Here is a 14,076-nt window from a genome sequence, read left to right as displayed (position 1 = left end):
CAGAAGATGAAGGCTGAACAGTGGGCCTGGAGTGGGAATGAGCCTGATCGGTAGGAAGTCTTGCCTGGAGTCTAACCTGCATCCCTCCTGCTGCAGGTCGACCTGCCCCATGGCGGGGTCTTCAAGCTCTCCTAAGTGTAGCCCGGCCCTTAAGGGTGACGTTGGACACTAGCCCTGCAGCCTTCGCTCCTGGAGGCTCATCGGGCTGGTACCTGACTTGGCCTGGCTGGGGACTCTGGGTCAGCCCTGTCCCTCTCTGCCTCTCTGGGTTCCATTTCTCAATGTCACCCCCCCTCCCCATCCCTCCATTATGAGAGTGTAAGTGCTTTGAGATCTTCAGAGGAATATTCGGGGTTCTCACAGTGTCTGATAGCCAAGAGAGCAAGAGGGAGATGGCCCCTCCCATTTATTCTCACCCTCCCTTAGCCCACCCCCCAGCCTGGGACTGGGCGGGGGGACGGGAGAGGCTGGATGGAAGCCAGACTGGCAGAGACAGGGGCTTTGTCCCAGCTGGTTTCTGAGCCAGGGGATCCGGTGGGAAAGCCCGTGCCAGGCAGAAAGGAAGGCTGGGAAGAAGAAGGGAGAAGGCAGCCAAGGAGGGGGTGGAGGGTGCTAGGAGTAAAGAGAAGAGTTTCCTTATAAGTAACGGTGGGGTAGGGAGAGGCCAAGGAGGGGTTGGGCTACAGAGAAGTTGTGCAATGCCCAGGGTCAGTCTAGGAGGCCCTCCTGGAAGAGGCCAGGGGGGTGTGGTACTCAGGGAGGAAGGGACAGGAGGGGAATGTTGGAGGGGTGCTGGGGCAGGAGGAGGCTCTGGGTTCAAGGAAGGAGTCTGGCACTGGGAAAAGCAGAGGGAATTGTTAAGTATAACAGCACCCACCACTCATGCTGGGGGCATTTATTGAGCTCCTGCTGTATGCCTGCCGCTGTGCATCTGTACAGGGGTCCTAGGGTGGAAAGCACATAGCCTCATTACACCCTGCGAGGTGGTTATGATGCTGGTCTTTTACAAGGAAGAAAACAAAGGCCCTGAGACCTTAAGGAACTTGCAGCAAGTTGACTAGCGCCCAGGTCTTGGTTCCGAGGAGGAATCCCTGGTGGGGAGACAGGATCGGAAACGAGGGTGTTAACAGTGAGGTGGGGACGCTGGGCTTCTTGGGCCACGATATGCATGCTCGGGTGCCGGGGGAAGTCCATCTTGAAGTCTAACCCCATCTCTCCTCCTCAAGTCCCTCCAGCAGCCGGAGCATGGCCCCACTGTTCCTGCCCCTGCTGATAGCCCTGGCCCTGGCCCCGGGCCCCACGGCCTCAGCTGATGCCCTGGAAGGGGACAGCTCAGGTAAGCGACCCCACTCAGGGTCACTGTCTCTGTCTCCTCCATCTCCCCTATGGAAGGGAATGGCCTCGCTTTTTGTCCCACCAAACTGTTCCAGCCTTGGGGGACCCAGGGAGGAGATAGGATGGGGGGGGCACTGTGGGGAAAGGTCTGGCCTGGGACACTTGGAGATAAGGAAGGGATGAGCTGTGGGCTCTGGGGAGGGGAGGGGGAACTTGGGGGTAGGGCTGGGGAGGGGCAGGAGTGCCAGGCTGCCCGTCTCTAGGGTGCGGGAGGGATGAATAGAGCTGGGAGGCAGGACAGGGGGAGAAATCCTGCAGGTGACTCTGAGGGAAGCTCTGAGGACTGGAGGACCCAGGGGGTGAGGTTAGAAAGCCTGGGGTGCAGCCTGGGAATCGTGGGGTGGCGCTGGCCACTCTGGGGGCGGAGCCAACCCGGAGACTTTGGGGGCAGATCTGGAGAGGGTGCGGGGTGGCGATGCAGGACTCTGGGGGTGGGGGTGGGGGGGCGCATGGAAACCTGGGCGGGGAGCCCTTCGGACCCAGGCGCTGAGTCCCAGCCGGCCCCGCCCGCCCACCCGCAGAGGACCGGGCCTTCCGCGTGCGCATCTCGGGCGACGCGCCGCTGCAGGGCGTGCTGGGCGGCGCCCTCACCATCCCGTGCCACGTTCACTACCTGCGGCCGCCGCCGGGCCGCCGGGCCGTGCTGGGCTCCCCGCGGGTCAAGTGGACCTTCCTGTCCGGGGGCCGGGAGGCCGAGGTGCTGGTGGCGCGGGGGCTGCGCGTCAAGGTGAGCGAGGCCTACCGGTTCCGCGTGGCGCTGCCCGCCTACCCGGCGTCACTCACCGACGTCTCCCTGGCGCTGAGCGAGCTGCGGCCCAACGACTCTGGCATCTACCGCTGCGAGGTCCAGCACGGCATAGACGACAGCAGCGATGCCGTGGAGGTCAAGGTCAAAGGTGAGGGGCAGGGTGGAGGGGGGGAGGGGAGGGCAGGATAGCACTCCCCGCCCCCCCACCCCCACCCCGGAGCCCACAGTCTGAGGGGGAAGCAAACATACGTGGAAGGCACAGACTGAGCTGGAAAAGGAGTGCGTAGACACAGGCCTCTGTTACCTCCTTTCTGTCTTCAGGTGGAGGAAATCCTGCCCAGTCTAACTTAAGCCCCTCGTGCTGTAGAGTGAGCGGGATGTGGACTTCCCCCCTTGTGTCCAGGGGAGTGGCAAGGAGGGCGAGGGGAGGCCAGTGTGGGGGTGACCACGCCTCACGGCTCCTGTCTGCCCCTCAGGGGTCGTGTTTCTCTACCGGGAGGGCTCTGCCCGCTACGCTTTCTCCTTCGCCCGGGCCCAGGAGGCCTGTGCCCGCATCGGAGCCCGCATCGCCACCCCGGAGCAGCTCTACGCCGCCTACCTCGGGGGCTATGAGCAGTGTGATGCTGGCTGGCTGTCTGACCAGACCGTGAGGTGGGCTGGGGCCGCGGACCGGGGGTTTCTAGTTGTGTCTGGGGTGGCGGGTGGCCCGGCCTCTGCGGGGGGCTGCCCACTGCCTCGGGCCAGCCACACGGCGCTCCCTGCCTCCTGGGAAGGAGGGAGGTGAGGACCCCGCCCTGGGGGGTGTCCCTGCAGAACTGGGAAGACAGCTGGCTACCTTGAGGGCAGTGTGGTTCGGCGGGGGGGTTGGGGAGGGCATCCCTGGTGAAGGCATCTGTACTCGCTCCCAGGTATCCCATCCAGACCCCACGGGAGGCCTGTTATGGAGACATGGATGGCTTCCCTGGGGTCCGGAACTATGGCGTGGTGGACCCAGATGACCTCTATGATGTCTACTGCTACGCTGAAGACCTAAATGGTGATTGGGGGTGAGGCGTTCCCAGGCCTGAGCCCGTTCTCCGGTGCTGCCTGTAGGTCCTTCAGGGGCCTGTGCTGGACCCGTCGTCCCTCGTGTGTTCACTCGGGCATCCAGGGGGGTTGTTTCCAAGGAAATGACCGGTGTCCCTCCCGCCAAACACAGTCATGGACGCAAGCCCATGGCCGGGGCCTCTGCCAGGTGGGATGAGACTGAGTTTGAGTTTGACTCTGCAGCCACCCGCTGTGTATGTCTCTGCCTCTTAGCATCTCTGGGCCTCGCTTACCTTCTTTGCGGAATGAGGACGTCGAGCCGGGCTCCTCTGAGTAATAACATCCCTGCTGAGGCTCTACCCGAACTTTGACCTTGAAATAAGACGTTTGACTCCATGTCACAGATGAGGAGACTGAGGCCCAGAGAAGCCCGCCTAGGGTCTCTGCAGGAGCCCAGGGTCAAAGGGGCTCCCAACTTCCTGGTGACCCGGCCCCCTCTTCCCTACCAGGAGAGCTGTTCCTGGGCGCCCCTCCAGACAAGCTGACGCTGGAGGAGGCACGGGCATACTGCCGCGAGCGGGGTGCAGAGATCGCTACCACGGGCCAGCTGTATGCAGCCTGGGATGGCGGCCTGGACCGCTGCAGCCCCGGCTGGCTGGCCGATGGCAGCGTGCGCTACCCCATCGTCACGCCCAGCCAGCGCTGCGGTGGGGGCCTGCCTGGCGTCAAGACTCTCTTCCTCTTCCCCAACCAGACCGGCTTCCCCAACAAGTACAGCCGCTTCAACGTCTACTGCTTCCGAGGTGAGCCAGCCCCCCTGCAGACGCCGCGCCCCCCCTCTCTCTGTGGGTCAGACAGCCTTGAGCCCTCTGGTCCCACCCAGCTCGTCCGGGTTTGCTCAGGTCTTTGCCGCTCGCCTGGAGGAGCCTGGGCACCGAGGGTCCTCATTCTGGTTGTGCCCTCTGGCTTGGGTTGTGTGGCCCCGGGGAGCGCCTGTCTCTCCAGGGTCAAAGCTGCCTCTTCCCTACCGCGCGGCTGGATAGGTTTCCATTTCTGGTCAGCGCATGAGTGGAGAGAGATGATGGACATTCTCTGAACCCAACGAATGGTCTGTTCCAGTTAACCTGATGCCCTCAAGAGCCCTCGCGGGGCAGGGGGGGCGGCGGATTCCAGAACCTTCAGCTTGAGGGTGTCAGATCTTTAACCACTGAGTATTGATGGACAGACACAATTCCCCCCACAGGGAGCAGGTCCTCAAGGACAGTTGGGGGCAGAGATGGCTTCCTGATCACATCTTATATTGGGGGCTGAAGGGAAGGCAATGCCTGGGACCCCCGGAGGCACCCCCAGTGACTGACAATCAGGGAGGCAGTGCCATGGCGTGCGTGGGTCCTGGCCTGAAGTGTGAGCCCGCGGGACTGCGACAAGGGCCGGAGGCAAAAATGAAGGGAGAATACACAGCCTCTCCCTTCAGGGAGCTCCTACTCTGAAGGGAGAAGGCCTGCTTCTGCCCTGGGAGCCCCCAGTCTGAGGGAGGACAAGATGCCTTGCTCCCAGCACGAAGAGAGACTAAGAGAAAAGCATCACTTCTATTGGACAGATCTCCAAGTATCTTCCGCCTGGGGCTAGGGAGCGGTGGGGAAGTGGAGTCTAGAGGAAGGCAGGTCCCTGTGGAAAGGCCAACCGAAAGGCGGATGATGATGATTATAGTAATTATGAACATGTCTATACACTGATCACGCGCCAAGCACTGTTCCAGGAAGCCACAGAAAGAGGGGCTGGATGGAGAGGTTGGGAACAGGTGGAGGACAGAGGCAGGCAAGGACACAGGTTTGCTTGTCTGGCATGAGTGAGGCTCACTGGAGCAGGTGACGCGGGGAGGGGAGGGGCAGGACGTGCTGTGCTTGCACGTCTGGCTAAGCACAGACAGCCCTCGGGGCTTTTCTTAGCCCAGTTCCGCGGCCGCTTCATTGGTTTTCTGATCTTGGCTCTCTTCTCCAAAGACGAGGTAATCCATTCGAAAGCTCCTGTTGTTGGAAGGGAGCAGCTTTTGGAAGGATGGGGCGACCACTTCCTTTGCCCTCTTGCCCCGATGCTGAGACCCTCGGGTGGTGACTGTTGAATGTCCTTCCTGCACTCCAGCCATCAGCTCTCCTGGGCAATGCCCCCTGGCCCCTTCCATTTCAAAAGTCTCAGGAGCCCTGGGAGCCCTCACACCTTGCTCCCAAGGTGTCCCAAGGTCCTGAGGCCACCTGTCCATCCTTCTGCCTCCGTGTCCTTTCTCAAGGGAATCTCTCTCCCCTGAGCCTTTCCTGACCACTGTATCTAAAGTAGTACTTCCCACCGTTCTGTTTCCTTATTCTACCCAAGTGTTCTTTATATGGTAACGTTATATGTGTGTTTGTTTATTACGTAGCTAAGTTATAAACTCCCTTAGGGCAGGAGGCCTGGTGCTTTTTTCTCTACTGTATCCTCAGTGCCCAGAAGAATGCTTGGCATGACACAGAGTGGGCACTTGATTAATGCCTGAGGAACAAGTGATAAAGTCCTGCAGTGCTTCCTGGGTCTTCATGGGTCCTCCGCAGGAAAGATGAGTGAGAACTGGGAGAATTTCATGGTCTCTGAGTCTAACCCAGAGCCCTCGACTTCAGGCTGTGACTGAGTGCAAAGCCACCTGTTTAACCTCCCACTGACGCTTTCCTCTTCACAGACTCTGGCCAGCCCTCCACCACGCCTGAGGCCTCTGACCCAGCCTCTGATGGGCTGGAGGCCATTGTCACAGTGACAGAGACCCTAGAGGAGCTCCAGCTGCCGCGGGAAGCCGTGGAGAGCGAGTCCCGGGGAGCCATCTACTCCGTCCCCATTGTGGAGGATGGGGGAGGTGCAAGGTCCCCTCCAGAAGACCCGGCGGAGGCCCCTAGGACCCTCCTCGGTAACTGGAGTCCCTTAGTAAGAGAAGCGGGGGTGAAGCCGCCCGTCCTGGGCTTACGGCCCCCTGACGGCCCTGACCCTTCTCAGCATCTCGGTGATGCAGGGCATCTCTCCAGTACGCTCCCACCCCTTGCCTTTCCAGCACATTCTACTCCAAACTCTCTGGGTCTGGGAAGCAGGGTGCTCCCTCCTTTGTTCCCTCCTCCTCCTTGCCTACCCAAAATAGACTAGAGAATTTTAAGACAAGGAGAGGGAGACGCGGTGACGATGTTTTTGTACCGGGCTAATGACAGTTCAGCTCAAGTTGAAGGTCTTCTGGTGGCGAGCAGGGGCAGCCTCCTCCCGGCCTCCCCCGACCCGCCGCGGGCCTCCCTTCCCATTCCCCCTCCCCAGCCCCGCCTTTCTTCCCCTCTTCCGTTCGGCCGGTGCTGTCCCTGGTGCTGAACCACCTATGCTTTGTCTAGAATTCGAAACCCAATCCATCGTCCCTCCCCCGGGGTCCTCAGAAGAGGAAGGCAAGGCTTTGGAGGAAGAAGATGAAGAGGAGGAAGAGGAGGAGGCAGAGGAGGAGGCCCTGTGGGCCTGGCCCAGCGAGCTCAGCAGCCCAGACCCAGAGGCCTCTCTCCCCACTGAGCCAACCCCAGAGGAGTCACTCTTGCATGCCTCCCCACCGCCAGCGAGGCCAGTGCTACAGCCTGGTGCCTCACCACCTCCCGATGGAGAGCCAGAGGCTCCCAGGCCTCCCAGGGTCCTTGGACCACCCACTGAGACTCTGCCCACTCCCACGAATGGGAAACTGGCCTCCCCACCACCTCCCACTCCGGTTGGGGAGAGAGAGGTGGGGGAGGAGGCCGGGGGTCCTGAGCTGTCTGGGGTCCCTCGAGGAGAGAGTGAGGAGACAGGGAGCTCTGAGGATACCCCTGCCCTGTTTCCAGCCACACGGGCCCCTGAGGGTGCCAGGGAACTGGAGGCCCCCTCTGAAGAGAATTCTGGAAGAACTGTCCCAGCAGGGACCTCAGTGCGGGTTCAGCCAGTGCTGCCCACTGACAGCGCCAGCCAAGGTGGAGTGGCCGTGGCCCCCTCATCAGGTAACTTCGCCCAAGGCTCAACCTCCCTCTTCCTCCTCCTCCCCTTTCTCCCCCTGAAGCTCTGGGTCACATGATCCACGATCCTTTAACCGCCATTGCCCCGGCCTCTCCTGTCCTTCGTCTTCATTCTCCTGTACACCTCTGCCTGTGGGTTTCCAACCTTGGACACCAGCTCTCTGATTTCTCACCTCGCGACCCCCAGTGCCATGGCCCTACCCCGTGATTCCAGCCCCACCACTGACCACCTGGGACTCCTTCCTGCCTTTGGCTTTCCACTGGTGACTTACTGGCCCCACAGAGCACCCTCCTTCCTCTTGTGATAGGGGTTCCTGGGTCCCTATTCTACTCTTCGGGGCTCAGGCCCCTCCCCTACTGCCCCCTTCCCTCCCCTTCAGACACCCCACTGATGTCAGGAAGGCCTGGGGTCAGCTGCTGGGGTCTAGGAGAGCCCTTACCCCCACAGAGCCTTAAGCGACTACTTCTGTGAAGTATTTTTCGACTGTTTCATGGAAAACAAGCCTTGGAAATAAATCTCTATTAAACCACTTTATAACCAAAACTCTGGCACCCTCTGTCTGCACCCCAGCTGTCTGCCCTTTTCATTCCCTGGATTTGTGTTGGAGGCAGCTCTCTGATGCTTCCCTTTGTGCTGTGTCTCTCCCTCGCTCGCCCGTGTCCCTTGCTCTCCACGCCTCTCTGCCTCCTCCTTTTCATCCTCAGCCAGCGCCCTTTCCTGCCCTCCTGTCTAACATCGCTCCCTGTTCCCTTGTCCTCCCCTTAGCTCTCCTCTGCCTTTCTTCCCGGCTGCTGAGAGTCCAAAGCTGAAGTCGCTGTCCATCGGTCTATGGGACTGCGAGGGGTTGTCCCTCACTCCTGATGGGGAGAAACCCCCACCAGCCTGAATGTGTGTGTGTGTGTGTGCGTGCACACACGTGCACACACACACACACACACACGTGCTTGTATTCATTTCTGATCCATCTTGATGGCTCCCGTCTAGAGCCATACATACAGACTCGTGATAGAGAAAGTCCATCTCAGCACAGAGGCCCAAACTGGCATCCGGGCACCCCAGCCCCCCGTCAGCACAACTCAGCAGGGAGACGGCATCTAACAAGCATCCCCCTGCCCACAGCCTCCCCCTTCTTCACTAACCCCTGCACTAAAGCCCACCTTACCCTTAGGAAGAATGGTCTCACCCTCCCTGAACCAAAGGATCTCCAAGTCCCTAATGCTGGCGAAGACACAAATCAGGAGGCGAGGAAGAAGGAATGTAGAGGTGGGGGGAGGAGTGGGGAGTTAGATTCTGGGGTCTGAGAGCCGCCCTACCCATTCAGGGAAGGCTGAGCTTCCCAGTGGGGATCCCTGGAGACGGCTGGGATCCGCCCAGTCCCAGGACCCACAGCCCTTCCTGCATGGTCCAGGGCTGGCTAGGGGCCCCTGCATCACGCCCAGCCTCCCCCATTTCAACTATTGGCTCCCTGCCCAGCTGGCCTTGGAGTTCAGTGCCGTGTGGGTTAGGAGGGGGTCTGGTGGGAAGAGATGCATCAGTGGAAGTCTCTGCAGGACCTTAGTTACCCCACCTGGTGGGTGAGGGATGTCCTCTGGCCCTGCTGTTACAGCAGGAGTGAAGAACTCTGTGGTTGTATGTAGCAGTTGGCCCCAAGAAGGGGGAGGAAGGAAGAGCAGAAAGTTCCTTCAAGAGGAGTTCCCTTGCCCCCACTCTGTCGGTCCTGGTTCAGGGGAGGGACCTCTGGCCTGGGGTGGACAACCAGGGACCGAGTGTGGAAGTCTCTGTTCCCCAGGGCTGGCTGGCTGAACGCAGAGGTGCAGGCAAGCGTGAGGAACAGAAGGGGCTGCAGGACTCCTGCCCTCCGCGGGGCCTGGTGCTAAATAAAACACCTCCCCTCCCCCTTTGCCCAGGGAGCTGGTGCTACCAGCCTGGAAGAAACTGTTGGCAGGAGGAGAGGTGACAGGGTGGTGGTGCTGGAACAGCTGATTCATTTCACCCCAAACAGCGAGGTCATCCCAGCAAAATTCTTGGAATCGACTCCAGCGTCTCCTCCCCCTGCCTCTGCTCTCACCCCCACCAGGCGGAGGGAAGCACAGTGGGCCTCGCCCTTGGCTGCTGGGGGTATGGCGTGGTCTGAAGAGTCCCGCCCAGGGGTGGTTTTACCTCCCAAGCTGAGAGCCCAGCCCTGCACTGTCAGTCTGTGGGGCCATCTTCCTCTTCCTGGACCGGAAGGAGTGGAATCTGCCCCGTCCAGCACCCACGCCTGGTCTAGGGCAGCCGCCTCCCACCCCAGGATCCAGAGGGAGAGAGTCCTGAGAAGGCAGGAGACCCAGCCAGACAACAGATTGCAGGCCTTCAGGGCAGCGTGTCAGTCTAAGAGGACTGCCTGGAGGAGAGAGTGCCAGAAGAAGGGAGAGAGATGGATTGGGGAGGGGGGTAGGCTGACTGGCCTGCAGAGGGGGCCTGGGGAGGGGATTGGTTCTTCACTATCAGCTTCTGGGGTTGTTGACTCTACCCAGAGAGTAAGAGGGAGAGCTAGCCCCCCACCCCCACCCCAGTATGGGGTCCCAGAAGCAGTCAAGGGCAGGCCACCCCTCACTGTTGCTGTGGCGATTCTCCTCTCCTCCCGCTTCATCCAGCCCCCACCGAAACCACACAAAACCGTGCGGGGACCCGGCACAAAGACAAGGCGGTGGGGAACCAAGCTCCAGGCCCAGAGAGGTAGAGTGACCTGTCCAATGTCACTCGGCAGAGCCAGGAGCCAGATAAGAGTCCAGGTCTCACGACTGACAGCCCAGCATCTTTCCCTGCAGTGGGGTGGGGTCCTGAGGGCCTTTCTGGCCACTTTCGCCCAGCCCCCGTTAGACTGGGCCCACGCCAAGGGGCACCGCAATGGCCAGCACAGGGCTGAGTCGACCCCGAAGTGGCAGGTGGTGAGGGGGGTCAGGGTGGGAGAGAAACCGGAACTGAGGGCTGGGCTGACTTCAAGATGCTGTGATAGCTCTCAGGTCAAGGGCGTTGGGGCCGTGGACGCGCCGAACCCTCTCCTGGGGGGCAGAGGCTGCAGAGTTGTGCTCCCCTGCTCCTCCCACCTCACTTCTCTCCCCTCTCAGGTGACTGTGTCCCCAGCCCCTGCCACAATGGTGGGACATGCTTGGAGGAGGAGGAGGGGGTCCGCTGCCTGTGTTTGCCTGGCTATGGGGGGGACCTGTGTGATGTTGGTGAGTGTGGTGAGCGGCAGGGGTGGGGGCGGATCTGGAGCCTGGCCCCTGCCACAATGTGCTCGCTCTGGAGCCGGGAGGGAGGGCACGGGCCTTGTCCTGAATCTCCATTTCAGGCAAATCACACAACCTCTCCGAGCCCTACCAATTTCCTCATCTGTCAAGTGGACCAGAAATGCCTTTCCCTAGCGGCCCCTGTGGGAGGGGTGCTCGGTACCCGCCAGTTCTCTCCTGGGAAGAGAGGAGGGCGCGGCCCTTCTCTGGGGTGGAGGACCGGGGGGACCCAGGCTGGGGCCGCAGCCCTCACCCTGGCAGTCCCTGTGGCCCAGAGGAGGAAGCCATCAAGGCCCCCTGCACAGGGCCCCTCCTGGCTCCCCGTCTCCCCTCATGCCCTCCTGTCTCCTTGGCACCTTAGTCCCGCCCCCTCAAGTCCCCTCCAGGGGACCTGGCCCTTCTGGCCTCAGTTGCCCGCCCTTCTGCGCCCCAGGCCTCCGCTTCTGCAGTCCGGGCTGGGACGCCTTCCAGGGCGCCTGCTACAAGCACTTTTCTACCCGGAGGAGCTGGGAGGAGGCCGAGACCCAGTGCCGGATGTACGGCGCGCACCTGGCCAGCATCAGCACGCCCGAGGAGCAGAACTTCATCAATAGTGGGCTGGGGACGGGGCTGGAGGGGACCCTCGTCACCTGCTCTCTCGCACTCACCCATTAACTCATCATGAATCATGCGTGAGTGTGTTAATTAATTAACTCCCTTACTCATTAACTCAGGTACCCATTACTTGGTTTACTTCATCCATCCATCCATCCATCCATTCATTCCCTTTTCTGTCCTCGCTCCCTCCACACGTGGGTAGGGGGGCTTCAGGCCGAGAGGGCTGGGGTTGGCGCGGGGAGTACACCTGCATCGGCCAGACTGCACCCCCGCCCCCCCTCCGCCTCCTTCTGCGGGTCCCGACTCTGACCTCAATGAAAGCTTCTGCTCTTCCCCCAGAGTTTCCCCTTCCTGGCCCCGGTGACACTTCTCTTCTCCCCAACCCCTCCGCCCTCCTCTGCCTTCTACCCGTCCGCGGGCAGATGGGCCGATGGGAAAGCAGGGAAGCGCGGGGTGGGTCTGGCGGGAAGGACTCGCGCGCGCGGGCCGCCGGTAACGGGGAGCGGCGCCACCTGCTGGCAGCGGGGCTCACTGCGCACCTTCGTCCGCCCGCGCTTTCTCCGCAGGTCGATACCGCGAGTACCAGTGGATCGGGCTCAACGACCGGACCATCGAAGGCGACTTCCTGTGGTCAGATGGCGTCCCTCTGGTGAGAGGCTCCGGCCGCCCCTCTAGCTGGCTCGGTCGCTTCTTCCAAGCACTTCTGCCCTCCACCTCCAGTGACCCCATCCCTCCCCCTCCTTTTTCTGGCCCTTTCTCCGCTCTTCTCCACGGGCCCCGCCTCCCTTCCGTGCGCTTCTCTCTCTTCCAGTCTGGCTCTCATTACCCCTCCCCGCCAAAGCCCGCGACCTGTCCTTTCTCCTCCTGGACCCCTACCCCCCATCCCCCTGTCTCCTCTCTCCTAGTGCTCCCCCCCCCCCCCCCCCCGCCTTGTCCTGCTCAGGCCCTCTAGGTCCATCCTTCCCCCCGCCCCCCCGCTGCGGTGCGGGAGCCCTCACCGCCTCCCCCACTCCGTCCCCCCAGCTCTATGAGAACTGGAACCCTGGGCAGCCTGACAGCTACTTCCTTTCCGGGGAGAACTGCGTGGTCATGGTGTGGCACGATCAGGGACAATGGAGTGATGTGCCCTGCAACTACCACCTGTCCTACACCTGCAAGATGGGTCTGGGTGAGGCCGGGCAAGGGGGAGGAGGGGGCCAGGGGGATCCATCACTGCTGGGTGTATAGAAGGAGGGGGCGGGGAGCCTGGGTGGCTCAGTCGCTGGACAGGCCACTGACTCTTAATTTCCGCTCAGGTCAAGATCTCAGGGTTGGTGAGTTCCAGCCCCGCAGGGGGCTCCAAGCTGACAGTGGGGAACCTGCTTGGGATTCTCTCTCTCCCTCTCTTTCTGCCCCTCCCCTGCACTCTCTAAATAAATACATAAATAAACTCAAAATTAAAAGGAGGGCGCAAAGCTACAGAGGAGTCAGAAACGTGTCCCAGGCCATGGGCAAGGGGACGTCTAACAAACGAGGTGGTCCACCAGGAATCTCTGCTCTTTTTTGCATCACCCTGTGGCCCACCCCCTCCTCCTCCTCCTGCCGACTCTGGGAGCTGTCACCCGCAGACCCGGGCTCCCAGATCTTGACTGTGTCCCCCCTGCAGTGTCCTGTGGGCCTCCGCCAGAGCTGCCCCTGGCTCAAGTGTTTGGCCGCCCACGACGGCGCTATGAAGTCGACACCGTGCTTCGTTACCGGTGCCGCGAGGGGCTGACCCAGCGCAACCAGCCACTGATCCGCTGCCAGGAGAATGGTCGCTGGGAGCCCCCCCAGATCTCCTGTGTGCCCCGCAGGCCTGTGAGTGCCAGGGGAATGCAGGTGGGGGGCACTAGCCAACAGTAGCTCTGGGCTCTAGTCCTAGCTCTGCCGGTCGCTGGCTGTGTGACCTTGGAGTAATCACTGCCCGTCTGTGAGGCAAAGAGGAGGAGATGGGCTGGATGCCCCGGGGTCCCTTTCAGTGCCGATGTCTGAGAACAGTAGCGGAGCCAAGACGAGTGCTTTAACCGGGGCTCAGGGAGCAGTAACGCCCGGGGTGCAGGCTCTGAGAAGAGACGAGGAGGAGGGGCCCAGGGGAGAGCGTGAGTGTGTGTGTCTTTCCCAGGCTCGAGCTCTGCACCTGGCGAAGGCCCCAGGACATCAGGGGAGGCTACTGGGACGCTGGAAGGAACTTTTGACCCCTCCTTCCAGTCCCTCTCCAGGCCCCTAGGGAGCAAGGCCTTGCCCGGCACTGCCCTCTCCCCATCACCTCTCCCCATCACCGGTTGACCACTTGGGAGGGTGCAGCTGCCCTCCAGGCGGCAGTGCCTCAAGGGGTTTGCGGGAAGCACCTGGGCGGCTCCAGCCTAGACTAGACCCTCTCCCCCCTGCCTTGGCTCAGGTTCTCCCCTCAGGGCCTCGGGGAAGGCCCCTAAGTGCCTCAGCTGCCCCTCTCCTTGCCATCCCCTGGGGGGGGCACGTTGCCCACCGTCGGGCTTCCCAGGGGACTGGGCTTGCAGGATGGGGTACCTGCCAAACCAGCAGGAAATAAAGCTGCATTTCAGCACAAGCAAGGTTGATGTTTCTGTGTGAGAGAGAGAAAAAGGAAAGTGGGGTGGGGCTGGGCCTCCCAGGATAAACAGCCCTTCTGTGTTTATTAACTTCGGAGGTCGGAGCGGTCCCCAAGATGCCAGTGGATAGGACAGTGCCTGGCACAGAATAGCTGGGAGCTCACGGGGATCGGGGGAGTGGGAGCGTGTTCCGAAGGAGCTGGAGTGCTCAGAGTGCGGGTCCAGCAGACCTAGACGAGCTCAGTCTGGGGAGGGAGAGAGACAGAGGGCCATGGAGAAAGCAGAGACCCGGCTGCCTTGGTGTCTCAGTTCTGAGGCTCCCCCGGGGGGGGGGGAGTCACTCGAGGGAGTGCAGGTTTGGGGGTTAGACTGCAGGAGGGCTTGCTTCCAGCAGAGGAAGAAGAGAGGCGGGAAGGGA

The 14,076-nt window shown here is 61.5% G+C and overlaps 1 protein-coding gene across 1 annotated transcript; it reads left to right on the top strand.

Moving 5' to 3' along the window:
* The first annotated feature begins 310 nt into the window (after window positions 1-310).
* On the top strand, window positions 311-13,608 carry BCAN (brevican). Its single transcript, XM_042976185.1, has 14 exons — window positions 311-318; window positions 1,227-1,336; window positions 1,917-2,291; window positions 2,620-2,794; window positions 3,052-3,179; window positions 3,679-3,972; window positions 5,880-6,101; window positions 6,565-7,188; window positions 10,315-10,422; window positions 10,910-11,068; window positions 11,640-11,722; window positions 12,097-12,241; window positions 12,719-12,909; window positions 13,214-13,608. The coding sequence occupies exons 1-14, from the start codon at window positions 311-313 to the stop codon at window positions 13,316-13,318; spliced, it is 2,727 nt and encodes a 908-aa protein (XP_042832119.1). The 3' UTR covers window positions 13,319-13,608.
* The last annotated feature ends 468 nt before the right edge of the window (window positions 13,609-14,076 follow it).

The sequence above is a fragment of the Panthera tigris genome, chromosome F3 (assembly GCF_018350195.1).
Source record: "Panthera tigris isolate Pti1 chromosome F3, P.tigris_Pti1_mat1.1, whole genome shotgun sequence".
NCBI lineage: Eukaryota > Metazoa > Chordata > Mammalia > Carnivora > Felidae > Panthera > Panthera tigris.
The sequence above is the reverse complement of the archived record's forward strand: the minus strand, read 5'-3'. Positions and strand labels throughout refer to the sequence as shown.

Coding starts and splice junctions, on each gene's coding strand:
- BCAN (XM_042976185.1), top strand. Junction 2,795..3,051: donor CTGTCTGACCAGACCGTGAG/GTGGGCTGGGGC, acceptor ACTCGCTCCCAG/GTATCCCATCCAGACCCCAC. Junction 7,189..10,314: donor GGCCGTGGCCCCCTCATCAG/GTAACTTCGCCC, acceptor CTCCCCTCTCAG/GTGACTGTGTCCCCAGCCCC.